The sequence below is a fragment of the Canis lupus genome, chromosome 31, assembly GCF_011100685.1.
Source record: "Canis lupus familiaris isolate Mischka breed German Shepherd chromosome 31, alternate assembly UU_Cfam_GSD_1.0, whole genome shotgun sequence".
Lineage (NCBI taxonomy): Eukaryota > Metazoa > Chordata > Mammalia > Carnivora > Canidae > Canis > Canis lupus.
The window spans coordinates 14677821-14697067 of record NC_049252.1 but is presented as its reverse complement, the minus strand read 5'-3'; the positions used below and the strand labels follow the sequence as shown (position 1 = coordinate 14697067).

The 19247-nt window shown below is 38.5% G+C and overlaps 1 protein-coding gene and 1 long non-coding RNA gene across 6 annotated transcripts in view; one reads left to right on the top strand and one right to left on the bottom strand.

Moving 5' to 3' along the window:
• The first annotated feature begins 1419 nt into the window (after nt 1-1419).
• Nucleotides 1420-19247, top strand: part of C31H21orf91 (chromosome 31 C21orf91 homolog) — a 28693-nt gene continuing 10865 nt past the window's right edge. For 2 of the 5 annotated variants that reach the window (XM_038581256.1, XM_038581260.1), the window contains exons 1-2: nt 1420-1548; nt 2446-2579. In XM_038581256.1, coding sequence (XP_038437184.1) covers nt 2453-2579 — 127 coding nt within the window. In that variant the 5' untranslated portion in view covers nt 1420-1548; nt 2446-2452. Of the gene's footprint in view, nt 1549-1828; nt 2027-2173; nt 2291-2445; nt 2580-19247 lie in introns of those variants that run through there. The other 3 variants (XM_038581259.1, XM_038581257.1, XM_038581258.1) reach the window with 3 other exon arrangements.
• On the bottom strand, nt 2017-18054 carry LOC119877771. The gene is made up of 2 exons (XR_005382165.1): nt 15928-18054; nt 2017-2707 (listed from the first exon to the last, which is right to left on the bottom strand). It is a non-coding gene; the product is annotated as an uncharacterized LOC119877771 (long non-coding RNA).

The following is a 19247-nucleotide window of genomic DNA, read 5'->3' as shown; positions in this document are numbered from 1 at the left end:
CAACAATAACAACAAGGGTCGGGGGTTTTACGGAGAGTTAACAGGGCAAAATGCCACAGAAAAAGAGAAAACTCTGAGAATTGAAAAGAATGTGTTTTTACCACAAGGAAAGCATGAGTGATTTTACAGAGCATTTTATTGAAAAGATGTGTAGAATCCATGATGCAAGACATTTTAGTTATACTTATCTAGACTGAGAAATTCAGACAGACACAAATGCAGAGTATTCGATTCCAATTAATGCTTCTCAAACTTCAGTGTGCATAGGAATCCCCTAAAGATCTTGTTTAAACGCAAGTTTTGACTCAGGGAGTCTCGTGAAAGAGCTGAGATTCTGCATTCGTACGTAACACACCACCAGGGGACGTTGCTGTTGCTGGTTCCTCTACTGCACTTTAGGTAGCAAGAACCTGGATCACTTTTCTGAGGCATCAGCGGTTCGTATCCCGGTGACAATTTGGTCTAGAAATTTCCCAGACCATTCCTACCCCCAGTTACATGCACACTGACAACCCAGCCCGCTTCCTACTGGTGGATGTAACCAACCAGTTACAGGTGCTTAGGATGCTCTTGCAAGTAACCGTGATTTTGCCTCAGCAGCCTTGGGTTCAAGTCCCAGTTCTGTTTCTATTCGACTGCAGTCCGAGGTAGTCATTCCCGTTTCTCCCCTCTGGGCGGTCGTGATCACTACAACAGAAAACGTAAGTGAAAGTACTGCGTGGACTATAACCTTAAAAAAAAAAAAAAAAAAAAAAGGATGGCTGAACTTGTCAAGCCAAGTGAGCAAAAGATTGTAAGTACCACAGACTTTGAGAACAGGGCGGGACCTAAAAATAAAAGCGGGGGACGCGGGGCGGGGGGGGGGGGGGGTGGATATCTGGGATTATCCCTGCGGGCAAGCAAGGAATGGACCATATTATAGGGGAGGGGAGCCCCATCTAAAAAGTCAGCTCCTGTTTTCAAAATTGTCCCTAAATTATGAAACCTGAAATAGGAACTTTTTCCCTTATTGACATATTTCAGCTGGAGCCTAACTCGACGTTCAGTGACGCTGCTGCTTCAGTTCTACGGATTTCAAAGAAAATCCTACCCACGCGTCTCCGTCCCCTTCTCCCATCCCTCCGTCCCCTTCTGCCCCCGCCCCCTGCGGCCCCCACCCGGGGGCAGTAGTTTCCACTACGCTCCAGGGGGAGGTGGCCACGGACTGCTCCATCGACTTGCCTCGCGGAGGGGGGCGCGCGGGCTGCCACGTTGCCGAGAACCGTGAGAGGTCAGGCCGGGAGGCGCGGAATCCCGAGGAGGTCCCAGCCGAGGCCGCGGCGCGGGTGCGGGCGGCGAGGGAGGGGGCAGCCCCGGCCGCCCGGCCCGCGCGCAGCTCCGCGCCTCCCCGCGCCTCCCCCCCGCAGCCTCGGCGGGATGGCACCGGCGGGGGGGGCGGGGCCAGGCGCGCGCTGCCGCCTCGGCCGCGGCCGCCCCCGCTGCTGCCGGAAACAATAGTGGAGGAGCCCGAGCCGCGCGGAACGGCTGCTGCGGCGCGCGGAGCCGACGGTAAAGCCCTCGCGCCCCGGTCCCCGGCCCGCCCCGCCCCGCGCCCTGAGCCCCGCGCCCCGTGGCCCTCCGCCCGGCTCCGCGCGGGGCGCCCCGACGGACGGAGACACGGTCCGGGGCCGGGCATCCCGACCCCCGAGGCGCGGAGTCCCGGGCTGCGCGGCTGCCTCGGCCCTCGGACGCCGGCTTCCTGGGTGGGAGGAAGCCCGGGGCGAGCGGACCCCGAGGCGCCTCGCGGCCCGGCGCGGACGCCCCGGCCCCGGCCCCGGCCGTGCCCGAGCCGCACGGGGGAGCCCTCGCTGCCCGGCCTGCCTGCCTTCGGGCGCTGTGGACGCTGCCGGGACGCCGTCCCCGCGGGTTCGCGCCTCCACGTGCGTCCCCTGCCGCTGCTCTCCGATAGGAAGCCTGCGTCCGTCGAGCTAGCGAAACGCGCCCAGGGGTTCCCACCATGAAGTTAGCGAAGCAGTGTCCCGAACAGGTTTCCTGCATTTACGAGCGTTAAGCAGGTTGAGGGACCCCCGGCAGCGCCGCTGAGCCGTCGCGGTCGGGGCCGGGTCGGGGTCGGGGTCGGGTCGGGGTCGGGCCCGCTGGCGCAGAGCGGGACCCGCAAACCGCTTTCCTTCAGGCCCCCTTCTCCGCCACATGAAACACGGCATCAGGACGGGCACTTGGGCGCAGTGACGCCCGTGGCGAGGCTGTAAGTTCTGCCAGCCTGGTGTCTTTACTCGGTACAGGTGAGCAGGTGAGACCTCGAAGTCCGAGCATGGCGATGCGCGCTTGAGGCGTCCGCTGCAGGGGATTAACAGCCTCCCTCTCCCAGGAGTTCCTAGTTCCTACCCCGCTGTCGCTGTCGGAATTCTTGAAGTGGCCTGACTTTCCCTCTCCGTCTCTCAACAGGGGCACTATGAACGAAGAGGAGCAGTTTGTGAACATTGATTTGAATGATGACAACATTTGCAGTGTTTGTAAACTGGGAACGGACAAAGAAACGCTCTCCTTCTGCCACGTTTGTTTTGAGCTAAACATCGAGGGTAAGGACACAGTATAGGTTCATTTTACGGCATGAACGTGACACAAACGACTTGTGCTGAACTAGGTACGAGGTAAAATGAAATGTCTTGAATGATTGGGAATTGCGCCCAGTATGACGCGTGAAGACCTGTGAAAGAAAGATAAGGATTTATGGAAACGAAGCTGAAGTTCTCACAACTGTGAACTTAAATCTTTTTTCCTTTTTTAAACTCCCCAGTACTAACCCCATTTTTGCTTAAACATAAAAACAAAGTATGAGTATCGACTGGTAAACGCCTTTTCTGGTTTGAGACCTTATTAAGTTGTCCCGTTTAACAGACCTGTGTGGATGCTTTTGTTCTTTTTGTATTAAGAACATGACCAAACGTTTATGTTGATGGGCAAATGTAATTTAAATCCTTTGGCCTTCCAGGCTGGTACCTGACTGAGGTGAACCAGAAACTCTTCCCTAGTGCTGTCTTATCTGGAAAAACATTTTTAGATTTTTACATGACTTCTTTCCAGTGATCACACACACTTTTAATAATTTCTAAAAACCAAAAAAGGTTTTTTACATTTCTTAATAGTATCTCTGAAAGCATATGAAAAAGAGTTCTCCAAATATTAAAAAAAAGAATGTTATCGTGTACTATTTGTTTGGATTGATGTACAGTTAATGTGTGTATGGACATTAATTGTTTGCCCCCAAGAAACATGTGGGATATGTTTCTTTAATCTTGATGTTATGGTAAAACCTTGATTTAAAAAACAAAACAAACAAAAAAAAACTTAGGACTCAAACTAAAAAATCTTATATTCTTGTAATAAAAAATTATATGATACTCATTTTCCATTTAAGATAGTTTTGGTAATGAAAGTTTTGCCATTTTTTCCTCTGGAAGAATTGCAGTTGCCGAACATTTTATTGATGGAAAATCAAGGATTTCTTGGGGATAAATAGAATATTTATAGTTTTGGTTTTAATAAGTGGGGTGATTATAACTGATTTAAAAGGGCTCACTTAAAAAATATGATTCTTTTATAGATTTGAGTTACCATGTCCTTAATCATGCTACAGTGAAAGATCTAAATTTATATTCTTTGAAAATAGAGTTGGCTTATATTAATTCTTCTACATAGTAGATTGTAATTTTGGATGAGCAAAGGCATTAGAAGTGATCCAGCCCAAACCTGTATTTTACTTTGAAGGAAACTGGGGGCCAAAGAGTAGGACCGTTTGTTCAAGGTTGCTCTAGTGGCCATAACTGTTGTTAGGTGCCAGACACTGTACTAAGTACTTTGCATGGATTACCTTATTTAGCTAAGAATAGCTCTGGGATGGCTTCTGTTAGCATTTTAAAGGTAATGGAACCTAACCTTGAGACCTAAGAGGCCTATTTTGAAGTCACATAGCAATAATTGACATGCTGGGGTTTGAAGTCTGGTGATCTCTTTCCAGTATATAGGACCTTAATTTTGTTCATCTATTGTCAGTAGTTATTTTATTTGATACGGCTAATCTTAGAAACCCATTTCCCTGAATCTTCATTAGCTGTCCCTGTTATTGGATCAGCCAACTTTACCTAACCAGCGCTTTATACTAGAATCATCATTAGTGGTGATCATGCTGTGATAGAATTTTTCCACAGAAACCCTAAACTTCCATAATTGCTTTTCTAGCCTATTTAAAATACGCCTTTTAACTGGTTTTCTGTCATTACACAGAGAACATACAAATATTACTCAGGTACCACTTTTGTAAATATTTCATTTCTGATAATATCTATTTTTTAAAAAGCCAGATAGAGCGCATACTCAAGCAGGGAGTGGGGAAGTGCAGGAGGAGCAGAAGGAAGAGGGAGAGAGAGAATCTCAAGCTCATCTGCTGAGAGCCGGCTCCATCTCAGGACTGAGATCATGACCTGAGCAGAAATCGAGTCATACTTAACCCACTAAGCCACTCAAGTGCCCCTGATAATATCTATCTTAATATATAAACAGAAGTCATATGCTGTTGAAATAATACTTGTTTAACTTAAAGGACAGTTGTCAATTTTAATTAGAACTGTTTCATTTTATGCACTGTGTACACTCAAGATTTTAGATTTTAAAATCGAATTAAACCTTCATAAAGAAAAATTATTTTAGAATTAAATTTTCATCTCTATTTGGTGTCCATTCTCCCAAATATATACATTTTTATATTTACTGCAGTGACAAGCTAGTCTTTTATAACCATTTTAATTTAATGTCATAAGATTATTGTAGGAGAAAAGGGAGGGGAATGAGAATTCTGAATTCCACAAAATTTTGGCTTTTGTATTAGTATACAGGTTTTTTAAAGTCAATGGGGGAAAAATGTGATAATAAAGTAATCATAGACATAAAAAATTAACAAGGTATATTCTTACTTGTGTCAGTATTAAAGTTTCTTTCCCCTACAAAGCTGTTAGCACAGTGCCAGTCAATAAATGTTAGAATGTAAGAGGACCACACACACACACACACACACACACACAAAAGATGTAAGAGGAACTTTTAAAAATATGACATTTAAGTTTACTAGTTTGGTATAACTTTTTGTAGTATGGGGTAATGTTGCTCTTACCTGCTTTCTTAGTTTACTAATTGCTAAATTTGCTCTAAATCCTTCTATTTGCTGTGCTAAGAGAGCAGTTAAATTAAATTCCCTTGAGGAATAATAGCAATTTACCTAATTTTGAGTCCACACATTTGTAGTAAATAAAAATATTTTAGATATTTGGGGTTAGTATACAGGTTGCTAATTAGGTCAAATCAAAACTGGTCTAATTAAATGGCCTCGTCTAAAAGCTGTGTACATGCATATATTTACAAAATGAAAACAAAAGAAAGAAATAACAAAAGGCAGCCAAATCTTGTCAGATTTCGTATTCTGAGCATGGTTTAAATTGCCTTTTTTTCTGTGGCTTTACAGTAATTAAAAGGAAATAGTACCTACATTTTGTATACTTCCCTGTATACTTCAAGGACTAAGAAATGTACTTTGAGGATTCAGTTCTTTTGAAGTGTTCATAAAATTGATTTTTTTTTTTGTACCTGTAATTCACCATTAGAATAGCTTGCCTATGGATTGGAAGACAGATACATAAACTTCCTAATATTCATGGCCCATATCCTTGGTCATAAAACATTATAAACTTTTATGCATGTATGATCAGATATTCTAATATGCATCATAGTTCATTATGGTAAAATTTCTACAGTTAGTGACGAAATTATTACCTTTCCCTAAGCTATTGAAGCTGGGAGGAAGGTAGCCCAGAGCAGTCAGGAGACAGTAATGAAGCTTAGTTGTAAAAGGTAACACAGTCAGAAATGAAACCAGAAAGGACAAAGATCCAGGACTCTGATCTGTTACTATATACTATCTGTTTTCATTTTGTGCCAAAATACTGTGCAAATAATGCTTAGAGCATTCCTACCTTCCTCTAATAATTGACTTCCTTTTTTTCCTGTAGAGAGAAATTTTTTTTAGAAGACTGAATCGGTTCCTCTTATGACAAGCAAAGTTTTAGTCTAACTTGACGGTTGATTAGTAAGCATTACTAAAGCTTACTAGTGCATCTCGGTCTTCATTCTCCCCCTGATTTTGTTGAACTTTCTAGGAACTTTTCTAGAAGCAGTCCAAAATTCAGATCCTTGGTAATCTTTTCAGCAAGAAAAGTCTATAGGTGTTTTCTCTTGGTTGAGGCACTTGGTGAACTCAGTGCTTGCTTTTGATCTCATTCTTCTTTGATTCTGTGTTTTTGACCAAAACAGTGTACACATGGTTAATAATCAGGGAGCAGTTTGAATCTCAGTATTAAATCCTGATTTGGTGTGGGTGTTAAGACTGGTTATTTGCTACTCAAAGTCTGTCAAAGGCTCTTCCTCTGTCCTACTTCTGACATACTAGCATCTTTCCACTTAAGTAAAAGGACTCCTTGTAATAGGGAGAGTATATACATATATATATATATATATATATATATATAGCTAACTGAATCTGGCATTTGCCTCTTTCTACTGTTTCACATAATTGCCAACATCGTACATTGGTGTTAACTGAGGGAGTACTCTTAAAACTTAATGTGACTTCTGAACTTTAACTTGATTATCTTTGATATACTTAAATATATAAACTTAAAAATATATAAAATTATATAAATATACAAGGTTAATTTTTTTTTTCTTAACTGCCTTTTTAATGACACTTTAAATAAACCTGAATACTTTTTAAATGGCTATAACAGTAAAACCTTATTATTTGGACAGAAGTAGGGAGGGATGGAAGTGGCAAGTGGGTTTGACTGGTGATAAGTTTAAATTATAGAATATTTTAAAAGAAAAATAATTGAATCTAGGTTAATAACATCTAGTGCAGATTTGTGACTTTAACTGGCAACCCATTTATGAGGAGCCAGGTTCCAGTCTTATCCCTGTTCCAATTATGGTAGCTTTTAGTTACTGCCCACTTTCCCTTTTTAACTTTGAGAAGTTTTCTAATTCTACAGTCTAGGATGAATTTAAAGCTTAGATCATACACAGATTTTGGTTGGGAAGGTATATCCATTAGGAATGAGATCTGGCTGGACAGAACAGGAAATCCAGATAACAATGGTGAAGTAAAATAAAATGGATATTTATATCTCCCATATAAAAATAACTTGAATCTGGAGTTGGTGTGATAGCTCCATGATCAGAAGGACTCAAGCTGTTTCTATTTTTCTATTCCACCTTCTTACCACATACTTAACCATCTTCAAGGTCATCTGTAAGGAGTTTTTCCTGAATTCCCACCTAATAGTTTCTTGCACATTTCATTGCCCTTTAAGAGAAGATGCTCCAAACAAAATCAGTGTTTACAAAAAGAGGGACAAAGGATATTGAGTAGGCACCAAGCAAAATCAGCCACAGAGAGGCCTTTCTAGTAATTAAAGGTCATTCCACATTGAAGACCAGCTATTTGAGCTATAGCTAATACCAACAAGTAAGCTCTGATGATTCTTCTAATCCTGGAATTAGAACTAGAAGGGATTTTAGCAAAATGAAGGGTTGTATTCTGAGGATAGGCATGTAGCCGGATCACACGTGGACTTCTTGACAGAAAGCCGTAAGAATTTTTAAGTTTCTGACCTATCGAAGTATATAATGTAATGATTAATGCAACTGCTCTTAAAGAGACCCCTCCCAACTTTTTATCCTGTCAGAAACTTGTGTGATTAAGCAAGTTAGAGATTGTAAACTTGGAAAAACTCTTCCTCCTTTCTCCTGGATTCTCTTCATGATAGACTAATGTGGTAATTCCACCTTCCTCATACATTTATGCATTTATTTTTAAGATTTTATTCATGGGAGACACAGAGAGAGAGAGGCAGAGACACAGGCAGAGGGAGAAGCAGGCTCAATGCAGGGAGCCCGACATGGGACTCGATCCCGGGTCTCCAGGATCACGCCCTGGGCTGAAGGCAGCGCTAAACCGCTGAGCCACCCAGGCTGCCCCCTCATACCTTTAAGGGAAGATTGCTTTTCTACAGCTGGACACATCTGCCACTGCTCCAGTTCTGCTCTATTGATTAAGCCTGTGGGCCCTAGACTCAGACCTGGCCTTGCATCTTGACCCTCTCCATACTAGTGGGCTGTCCTTGGCAAGATACCTAAGTTTCTGTGTCATACTGGTTCTCAGATATGACCAGGAAGAGCAATTTCATATTTGTATTTCTTAATCTTGAGTTCAGTGTGCCAGGATCAAATTCAAAAGGCCGAACTCCAGTCATTGCCATTTGTTCCAAGAAGAGTACTTGGCAGAATAAGCAGCGGAGCTCAGATTTGTTTGTTCTTGATGCTCAAGAGAAAGCAGCAGAGTAACTGAAGCATAGTGATTAAGAGCACAGGTTCCAATGATGTGCTCCAAAGGTCCAGAAAGTCCGGGGGGGGGGGGGGGGGGCAGACACTCCAGAGCCAGACTGTCTGGATGCAAATTCCCATTTATTAACTGGGAGAACTTGGACAAATTACTTACAGGTATTACTAGTCTGTCAGTGCAGCTAGAGGTATCTGCCCATCTACGTTTTAAATAGGAAATGATAAATATTTATTTTTCTCCCATTTAGTGACACAATGTATAGCTAAAGTGCCTGTAGAAATGCCTAGGAAGGTTGGAAAGCCTCACTTTGCCAACTGATTTTTTTAAGTATAATCAAGCATTTACCGTAGCTAACAGAGCCCTCCCATCAGGACTAAGAGGTTAAGTGGTAGTGGTGCCATTTATATGTAGCGAAATGAAGGCTCTGAGGTCAAGTAAAAGTGCCTTAAAGTCACATTGATAATAAGCGACACAGAAGGGATTCAGATCAGGTCTCATGTCAGAGCTGTTATACCACTGGGAAATGAACATTTCTCTGACCTTCGTCATATTTTAAGAGCTCAAATTGTAGATCAGCACCTGTATAATGATACCATTTACTTAGTGGTTTTCCTAATGTTTCTGATTAGTCCTGATAATCTTTATAGGTTTTTGTTTTTCTGTTTTTTAAAATGTTGGTATACTTTATCCTAGGCTTTTCACCCTCATTCTGTGGGCTTTCGGAACCTTTTATATAATGCAAAGTAGCAAAATAACTCCTGCCTCCTTGCTTCTTCCCCCAAGCTACACATCCACAAGCAACTAATATTTAGACATCTTTACTTGTGTAGTCCATGAGTATTTCAGATTATATGTCCGAATCTAAGCTATTATTCCAACCCTATCCATATCTCTTTTCAGAATGATGAATGAATAAATAAATTAACGAATTCTGCCTCCATCCCTGTACCAGAAATATCAGGGTTGGCAGTCAAGTGTGGAGAAGGTAAAGACTGACATGCCTAGCTAAAATATACGCAAGGTATCTCTACAGAGAGAACCCACTTGTATCTTAATTCTTAAAAATTTACTTCTCAAAGGAGCCTTCTTGCCTTTCACTGCCCCCTTTTCCCCTCTGCACCCCCCCCCCCTTCACAGCACTTCTTATAATTGTTTATTTCTGTGTGTGTGTCTGATGTGCTTCCCTCCCCCCATTTGTAATTCCATGAGGGCATGGATTTCTTTTCTAGTCTGTTTTGGTAGTATGTAATCAGTAGCACAAGGACTGGCAAGGAATGATGAGCAAATTTATTTGATGAGTGAATCAGTCTAAAGGAGACTTTTGAATATTGCTTTTCTTTACATTTCTTTTTCCTTTAAACTTGCTCACAGTGAAACTTTTCTGCTGTATTTCTGCCTTTTTTTACAGAATTTCATGAGATCTTTCTGGAGTCTGCTAAAAGTTTTATGAATCGTATTGGTAGAACTTTGTATCATATTGAAAAAAAGTGTAGCCACTGATACTAATTGGTTCTTTTTCAGTCAGGAGGATAAAATACAAGCATAGTATTTTTCCACAAACAGCAAGAACTTTTAACAGGGCTATGTTTAGAAAGGGAGTTTCTAGATTGATTTTATACATTGCATTTCTCTTATTCTGGACACCCCAACATAGTGATTTGTGCTCATCATGATGACCCCGAGACATTTGATGATCCTGAGTCCCTTTTTAAATCAGTGATAAAAATGTACTCATTAAATCAGTAATTTAAAGTTGAAAACAAGCATAATATACAGCCCAGAATATCTTAGTAGTAACATCATAATTATAAATAAAAAGGATTTGTTAGAATATTTTAAATGGGCATTCTGGTTTAACTTTATTTCATCTCATTGTGTGGACAAAGATGAAAAATGTTTTATGAGATATGGAAATAAGTCTAGGTTGAAAAATCTTTAATATGTAGGTCAAATTATCTATTCTCAGTAAAGGGATATAATTTTTGTGATTAAAATAACCTAAAACTATTACTGGAAAGTTGATAAAGAGAAATCAGCTATCCAGAGATAAAGGGGTAATTTTTCTATTACATGCAAAGTAATACTGTCCTGTGAAGAAAGAAGACAAAGGTAGGTTTCTCTGTTCTCTGAAAGAAGTGAAATACCATTCTCAAGTTGGGAGAGGCTAGTTCAACTGTCAGGAAATACTAAAGAGATTTACACTTTTAGATAAGGGACTTCTGTAAATGAATGGGTATTGTTTGTCAAGTATTGTGCACTTGACATGCATTGTTTTATTTCTTAATATAACTGTGCTGTGTTACCACAGTTTGATTAATAAGGAAAGTGAGCGGAGTCTAGGTAACTGGTCCAAAATTGCACAGCTTACAAGTTCAGACCCAAGGTCTCCAATTCTAAAAAACTAAGTTCCTAAATCAGTCTCCAAAGAAAATTACATCAACTACTAAAATCTAGGAGATATTAAATAACTTTAGGCAAAGTTAGAGATGAATTATATAAATGTGAATACTGAGGCAAGGAACAAAATCTGGGTCCCAAGAGACATGTAATTTTTAAAAATTATTTCTACCCATATATTATTTGATTAATGCATGTTCAGAGTAGTGTCTGAAAATACACACTTGTTATGACCTGAGAGTGGAGACATGCTGTCTCCATATAGGATGTAATCTCAACAATCAATCTGTCAAGAAAATACAGTTTTTAGAACTCTTGGATTGGACTGGTAATGATTGAAGAGAAGGGGCATACATGTGACTGTCTTGCCATTCCTGCCCAGAAAGGATAAGCTATGAGCTGTAGACTGACATTTGCTACAGAATCATGCAGGTGTCAGCCCATAATGGGGCTGTTCTCTGTCCTCAACCATCCAGGTAATGGAGTTAACATACCCTGATTAGTTTTTCTTTCAAGAGGAAATTGGGTTCTGGGTAAGTGGAGGCAGTCAGTGCAAACACAAGTGAAAATGTTAGCACCATTCCTGGAATTGCACACCGTGTTCTTTTGCTCATTGGCCCCAATAAGTGCCTGGGGCACTTTTAGAAAAAAAACATTTATGAGGTGAGTTTTCTAGTTTCTGAGTTTAGACGATAATAAGCATTGAACTTAAACTATATCGATTGAATATTATAGAAATTATTTAGAACATGTTTAAAAATACTGTACTTCTGTTGATGTTCTAATAAAACTTAAAATTTTTCAGTGTTTATTACTAAATATAATATAGGGACAACATACCTTTATATTTGTATAGCACTTTAGAAATTGGAAGGTGCTTTTACAGCACCTTAAATTTAATCTCCACATTATATAGGAAATTAAGTGTGAATTTCAAATGTAGTAATATATAAAAAAAAAAGTGTAAGCGATTGAAACCAAAGTGGCTAACACTGAAAAATTATCAAAATGTGATATTACATATAGCTCCAGTTAGAATGGATTTAAATTATGCTGATCCAATTTGGTACACCATCTGTTAGGATTTTGATAAGGGGAATAAACTCATTAAAACACAGCCTTGGATTTATAGTTTGTGATAAGAGAACAGTTTATTTACAAATAATTTTAAATACAAATATTTACTGTATTGATTTGTGGTAGCTTTTTGCCATTACTGTCTCAGTCATGTACCAATAAGGCAGAATAATGATTTGTGTGTACCTATTAAAATCTAAATCATAATTAAAGCTATGTGGTTGGGTTCATAGCAATTTTTAAGCACAGTTATCAGTAAATACTAAGTAACTGCCAGAAATTGTAGTAGCTGAGGATAAGACATTGGGCAAAACCAACATAAATCCCCACCACCGCACAATTTACATGAGAGGAGAGAAAAGACAATAGAATAAATTAATTGTATAGTATGTTAGAAGAGGCTATGGGGTTATTTGCCTTTATGAAGTATAAATTCAGTCACCAATATACTTTTCCATGTATTATCTTAGTTAAAATTCACACTCAATGTTCATTTCTTGTGTAATAACAAGGCAATTAAATTTAATAGACCATAAAAGCACCTTTTAATCTCTACAGTGTTCTACAAATATATTTAAATGACATTTTTAATATCTAAAACTTAGGATAACTGGTAGAATAATATCTACTATGTTGACAAAGTTAATGGTATTGGGGAGTATATTTCAAAATTAACAAAATACTATTACTCATATTTTATATTTCTATCAACAAATACTTAATGATCTTTAAGTATTGAGGATAGTATAAAATATTTTAAAGTTTTTGTATTCTTTCTACTTCCTCATTAGCATTGTTAATAATAATTATCATGACAACTTTTCTGTTACTCAGTAAATCCTTTCAACCACAGTTTGTTTTTTATTCATAATATAAAAATTATGTTTACTTGTCAGTGTCTTCCCTTACATCCTTTGGGTCTTTGGATCTTCACCAAGGATTGCCAGATAAAACTATAATGTGGTTAAGATTTTCTTTGAGGCAGAACTGCTTTCACTTGAAGGTAAATACTTTTCCTTGCTAGATACATTGTGAGCCTAAGAAAATTCAGTCTTGGAAAAACTTGAGAATTTTAGGGATGTATCTTTTATGATTTCAATACCTTGGTTTTTATTGTCATTTAGTCCATTGGAACACACAGTACAATACTTAAAGTATAATTTGTCTTGGACTAAGGAATGCTATGTCCTTTCCCAAACCAAAATGTATCTCTTCACAGGCATGGTTTTAAATGTTTTTCATTGAAAAAGCAAATTATGCCTATTACAAAAAAGTCAAAATACAGGAAGCAGTATTGAGATTCAGGGGCCCCTGGGTGGCTCAGTCAGTTAAGCGGCTGCTTTCAGCTCAGGGTCTCAGGGTCCTGGGATCAAGCCATGCATTGTGTTCCCTGCTCAATGGTAAGTCTGCTTCTCCCTCTCCCTTTGTGTGCACTTGTGCACTCTCCCCCCCCCCCCCCATTCTCTCTTGCTATCTCTCAAGTAAATAAATCTTTAAAAAAGAATATTATGATTCATAGTCCCACCTATCTGCCAACAATCTCTTGATACCTTTGGTATGTTCTTCTAAATTATTTTCTGCAGGTAGACTATATATGTTACGTCAACACACACGTATAGTAAATCGTGTTTAAAAAACGAAATTAAGCTGTACCACTTAATAATTAGCCTTTTCATTTACTATATTAGGAACATCTTTTTCACGTTAGGTAAAATTCTACCACTTTTTCTTAAGATTGAGTTCCATTGTACCCTAATTTATCTAGCCACTATCCCTTTGATGAATGTTTAGCTAGCTTCCTTGCAATTTACCAGTACTAAAACATCTTTATATGTACATCTTTTATGCATGTCTGATTAAATCCCCATTTCATTGTAGTTTAAATTCCCAGAGGTAGACTTACAGATCAGGAAATCCCAAGTTGCAGTCCTATCATTTGTTTTAATGGCTTCTATTACTGCTGAATTAATACCATGTAATCTATTTGTTTCACAATGGGAAAATTTTATTGTATATCAGTTTTCTTTTGTTTAGTTCTTTCTACTCTAGAATTACTATGATGCAATTATAGTCACAATATTTCTATTTTAGCATATTGCAGTATGATTCATCAATTATTATTGCTTTAGTTTTTCTTATCAAGTGGTTAGTGAATTGTAATGATTGTTTCCTATCAATCTGAACTTTTACCATTTACTACTTTGAGTAGTATGTGAATTATACATGCTTTCAAATTCACTAGCTAGTATATGTCTACTAGATACTGCTATTTAGCATTTATTTAAGGAATAGTCCACTAGAATTTTAGGAACTGTGATTCAAATGTATGCAGAAGGTTGAGATGCCAAACTGAGGTTTTAAAGTAGCTGCAGGATAGCTTTTCATTTTGTTTTTCTAAATTGTAAGAAAATATATCATTCAGAACCTTAATCAGGCAGACAAGGTTTCAGGAGGTAAAGGACAAAGAATTCATATACCTATCATATTTTTTGCTTTTGAACCTGTAATTTTACTTTGTCATAATGATTTGCCCCCATTCATCTGGAGTTACTATAAAGGTGGGTTTTTTCCGTCTTTCTTTTAAGCAACATATATATCTTTTTAACTTTATCTTTAGGAAGTTGGGGGGTTTTTTTGTTTTTTTTTTTTTTTCCTGCAAATTAGTGCCTCTTTGTGTCACATATAAGTAGATATTTAAAACTGATAATTCAATCATACTACAGTTAATTTGAGTAGCTTTTTAGGAGTCCTCTATGACAGCTTTGTGCACAAAAGCAATTTTAGAATAAATGTCAGTACACTCCGTTAAAGCTCTTTTGGGGAAAATGCAACAAGTAGAGGTTTACTTGGGTCAGTTGGATTATTGACAAAACTTTTTATAATGTAACTTTGTGCCACTTAAAAACTATAGTCTAAATTTGACATTTTAACGTATTAGGAAAACAGTTTTTTGTGTCGTATACTACTGTGAGCTTAGTATCCCTATTAGACCATTAGTAAGAACATGAGTAGTAGCTTCTACCCATATACTCATTCCAGGTACCCTTTTACTTAATTACCTCTGGACAAAGCCCTGTCCAATTTGGTAGCCTCACCACAATGTAGTTATTAAACTTAATTACAATTAGATAAGGTTAAAACTTTAGTTCCTTGGTCATAATCAGCTACATTCAAATGCTTAATAGCTACAGGTGGCTAGTGGCTACCATATTGGATAGCACAGATAGAGAACAAGTCCATCATCACCGCAAGTTCTATTGGACATTGCTCGTTAAAAAACAGGTAGCTAAATTAAGGACTAGAATTGAGCGTGAATTGTTATTTTTTTTATACCGTTAGTAATAAACAGTTGTTATGTAGGTGTGTTTCCCCAGTGTTCCAACTGTTAAAATGAAGAAGTAAAATTCACTCTTTTTAACAAGTCATTTGCACTTTATATATCTTTCAATACCTAACCTCAATTCCTTGGTTACTGGAGATTGCAGTTTATCTTTTAACATTATTTCTCTGAACTCTTTGCTCACTGAAATTTTGCCCTTAAAATTCATTTACTGGTTTAAGCTGTTTAACTGCTTGATCCTTCTCTTAGCACACACAAAAACTTCATAATGGAATAAACATCTCTAAGCTGCAATCTGCTGTCTAAAGACCACCTGTTGGTCTAGCTTTCTTTAGGGCAATGATTCTCAAAATGTGGAAAAGCAAGTTGCTGAGCCCATCTGTATATTGGCTTACTGTTGCCAGCAATTCCATCTGCTAAATGCAGAGATAAGCAATTACCTATTACTTTTAAACAATATGTTCGGTACTTGAATATGACACACACTTAAGTGACTCCTACATTAGCATGGGGTGAGAGGGAATAGGACACTGTTACTACCGCAGTATTCACTAAGGCTCATAGGACAACCAATAAAAATAGAACCCTAGCCTGTTGTGGGTGTGGGAAGGAGGCAGGTGCTCCAGCGATCTCTCCTTGCCTTCCTGCCTTTGGTCTAATTTCCTACCTTTAGTCCCATGACAGGATAGACAATCTGAGCATCCTCCCATTGGATGACTGTGATGGGCAATTGATAGAGTGGTAATAACTCTTAAATCCTAGCTTGGCTGCTCCTGCTTGCTCATCAGATATAGAACACCCTGGTCGAGTTAGGTAGCAAAGCCTCATTGGGGGAAAAAAGAGAAAAGCATCATTGCAACAAGCAGTTTTTACACCAAAGTGGCTCAGACCTACATCACTGTGTCGTCTTGATAGAGTACGAGTGTCACTAACAAGGCTGCAATATGCCCTACGCTCTCATGAAGGAAATGATAGGAACTGTTTTGAATTAAAGAGCACTTGCCCTGTTTTCAGATGGTAGCTGCATCTCATGACTGGCCGGTTTGCTTCCAGATCTTCTGATTTGGTTTTGAAGAGAAACCAAATTATATGTGGATATAAATTTTTTCTTTTAAAACTCGTAGGCTAAACAAAACTTGTCTGCAGTATGGTGGTGGGTGCGCTGCCTCTACCTATAGAGCATTTTCTCTATTCCTTTTATCAGAAATGGGAATCTGATCCTCACAAAGCAGTAACATCTTAATCCCTTTAGTCTTAATACAACAAAGTTTCGCTCCCCTCCGGTTTTCACAATTAACACTTAAAGCAGCTCAGAATTACTTCTTAATATAAACAGCACATAAACATGCAGGTACTTGTTCTCCCTTCGGTTAGCAACCAAGATAAGATCATCATATAAAGAAAAACACCTTAACTCTTGGAAAATTCTTTAAACTGGGCAAAATGTGAGTCTCCGTATAAAAGATTTTGAAGCAGCACTGCATGAATTGTTGCACAAATGTTGGTCATATTTGAAAGCAATATGTTTAAAATTTCTTCACAACATGTTAACAGCCTGGAACTTAAATTCATAACTAAATTTTCTCGCCTTATTTAAATATTAAGAAAGAACACAAAAACCCACAGTTTGGAAAACCAATACTGCCAGTTCTTCAGTTCTGCTTTATGTTTGAAGTAAAACTTGAAGTGCTTGCTCTCTTAGGGCTGTCCAGTCTACTAATGATGTGATAACGGGTATTATAGCTTTACATTATCCAGCTACTGCTTGTATTATATTTGCTTTGCTTGTGGAGCACCAAATCATATGAAGCCATTCCTTTGATTGGGAAATGAAATAAGTAATCAAATTCAAAAGGAAGTCTATTTGACAGAGTATGCATACATAAGGCAATCAGATGATAGGATTTAAGACTATGAAGTACAAAGCCATGTAGCATCAGTGTAGTCGTCTGAGAAGCGTGCTCTTTGACAAGACCAGGTGGTGAACCATTAAGAAAGGATTGCTTAGCTTACCTCATTACCACCAAATCACAAATATGGTCTTCTTCAAGAAGCTGGGGGTAAAATCCAAGGATAATGGGACATGAAATGGGACTTATTAAATGTTTGGGGTTTGTGCCTATTTTGTAGTGCCATTTAGAGTATCATTAGGAGGAAAAATGTTACTACGGTAGGCAGGTTAAATATAAAACATGGAAATATCTTTTTTTTAAAAGGGCCACTGTGGTAGGTAGACCAAAAATACATGTATACGTATATATATTTGAGTGGTTTTTGCTCTTCTATGGGTTTAACCAAGTTTTCTTAAAAGTAAATTGATCTTAAAGAGGGACTTAAAGAATAGAAATGGGGATAGCATGCCAGATGGGCTAGTGGGAGGGTTTTCAAAGTATGTGAGAATGGTGTAACAAAACCAGGGACGAAAGTGGGAAAAGATAAAAAAGAAAGAAAACTATTGAATAGAAACAGCTTAACTTTTTAAAAATACCACTGTTCATATAGAATATACTGCCTAAATAAATTTCTAAATGGCCTCTATCCAGAAGAAACTAGTATACTTTAATAAAAGCAATTATGGTTGTCAATTAAGGTCTTGGTCCTCTAATAATGACCTCGTGACAAAATTATAAGGACATTTTTGAAGTATGTTTTTAAAGAAGTTCTTGTAATAGGATGTCAATTACATTGCCTTCAACTTTTTTTATTAGTAAGGAAGTTGTAATGCAATTTTTGTTGAACTGGTTTGGAAACTTCTTATAACTCAGCTCCTCAAAAATATCAACTCCTTGAATTGCATTTAGGTTCATTCCCTTTCAAAAGCTGCTGAGGAAACAAATTAGTGCTCAAAGCTGTTTACACTTATAAATACAATTAAAATTGAAAAATCAGTAGGGAAACTCACTAGGATCTCTGATAATAGCAGTGGTTGTTTCCACTTCATCAGATCAAATTATTATAAGAGAGAAAACAAAATCACTTCAAGAGTTTATCAAATGGCACATATATTGCAGATACAAATTAAGTGGGCTACTCACATTCTTTGCTAGACTAAAAAGTAATTTCTTTAAATATATGACATTAGTGTATTAGTATACTTTTTGAAAGTTTTAAATTTTTAGAGAGCTTAAGGAAATTAAAGGTATTAATGAGCTACAGCTTACATAAACAGCCTTCTTATATATTCACTGCATGTAAATTTTATTAAAATTATGCAATTCAAAAAAAAATTATGCAATTCAGTAGAAGTTCATGTTTTTGCCTGGCAGACTGAGTGATGCCACAAGATTGCCATTTCTGTAGCAGCACCACTCATCAGTTCTTCAGACTAATAGCCCATTAAACAAAATGTAGGACTAACCTCACTGGAGGATGGCTTTCTTTCATTAACCTCTGAGTAGCCTGGCAAAACTGTACATCCTGACTACCTTGCCTAAGATGGGCAAAAGTTCATTGTAGTAGACCTTGAATGATAGTTGGTAATAAATTTTGTTTGGGTCTTTTAAAATACAATTTAAATTTTCCTTTATTTGTTTTAACTACTTTTTCTTGAGTACTTACCACGTGCCAGGCATAATGCCAAGGATGCATGTAAAACAGATGTGGTCCTCTTTCTCAAAGAACTTGGAGTCAGAGGTAAAGACCAATAAAGATGCACTTGTGAAGTCCGGTCTGACCAGCTAACCCAGGTATATTGGTTACAAGAAGCTTCTTAGAGTAAGAACAAGATAGGAGATGGCAGTGTCATGGGAGGGGTGATCAGGTGAAGCAGCATTTGGGATGTTGTACTGCTAGACAGCAAAACATTTGGGATGGGTAGCAGAAGGAGCTGTCAAGGAGGACACCCAGGTTTCTTCCTTGAGCAGTTGGCGGGGGGGCAGACTCAGGAAGAGAAGTGGGTTTGGGTTTTGGTATTGAGAAAGGAGGAAGAGGCATTTCGTTGAGGCAGGATTTGTTTGAGGAGCCCTGGGTTATCTACATGAGAGTGTT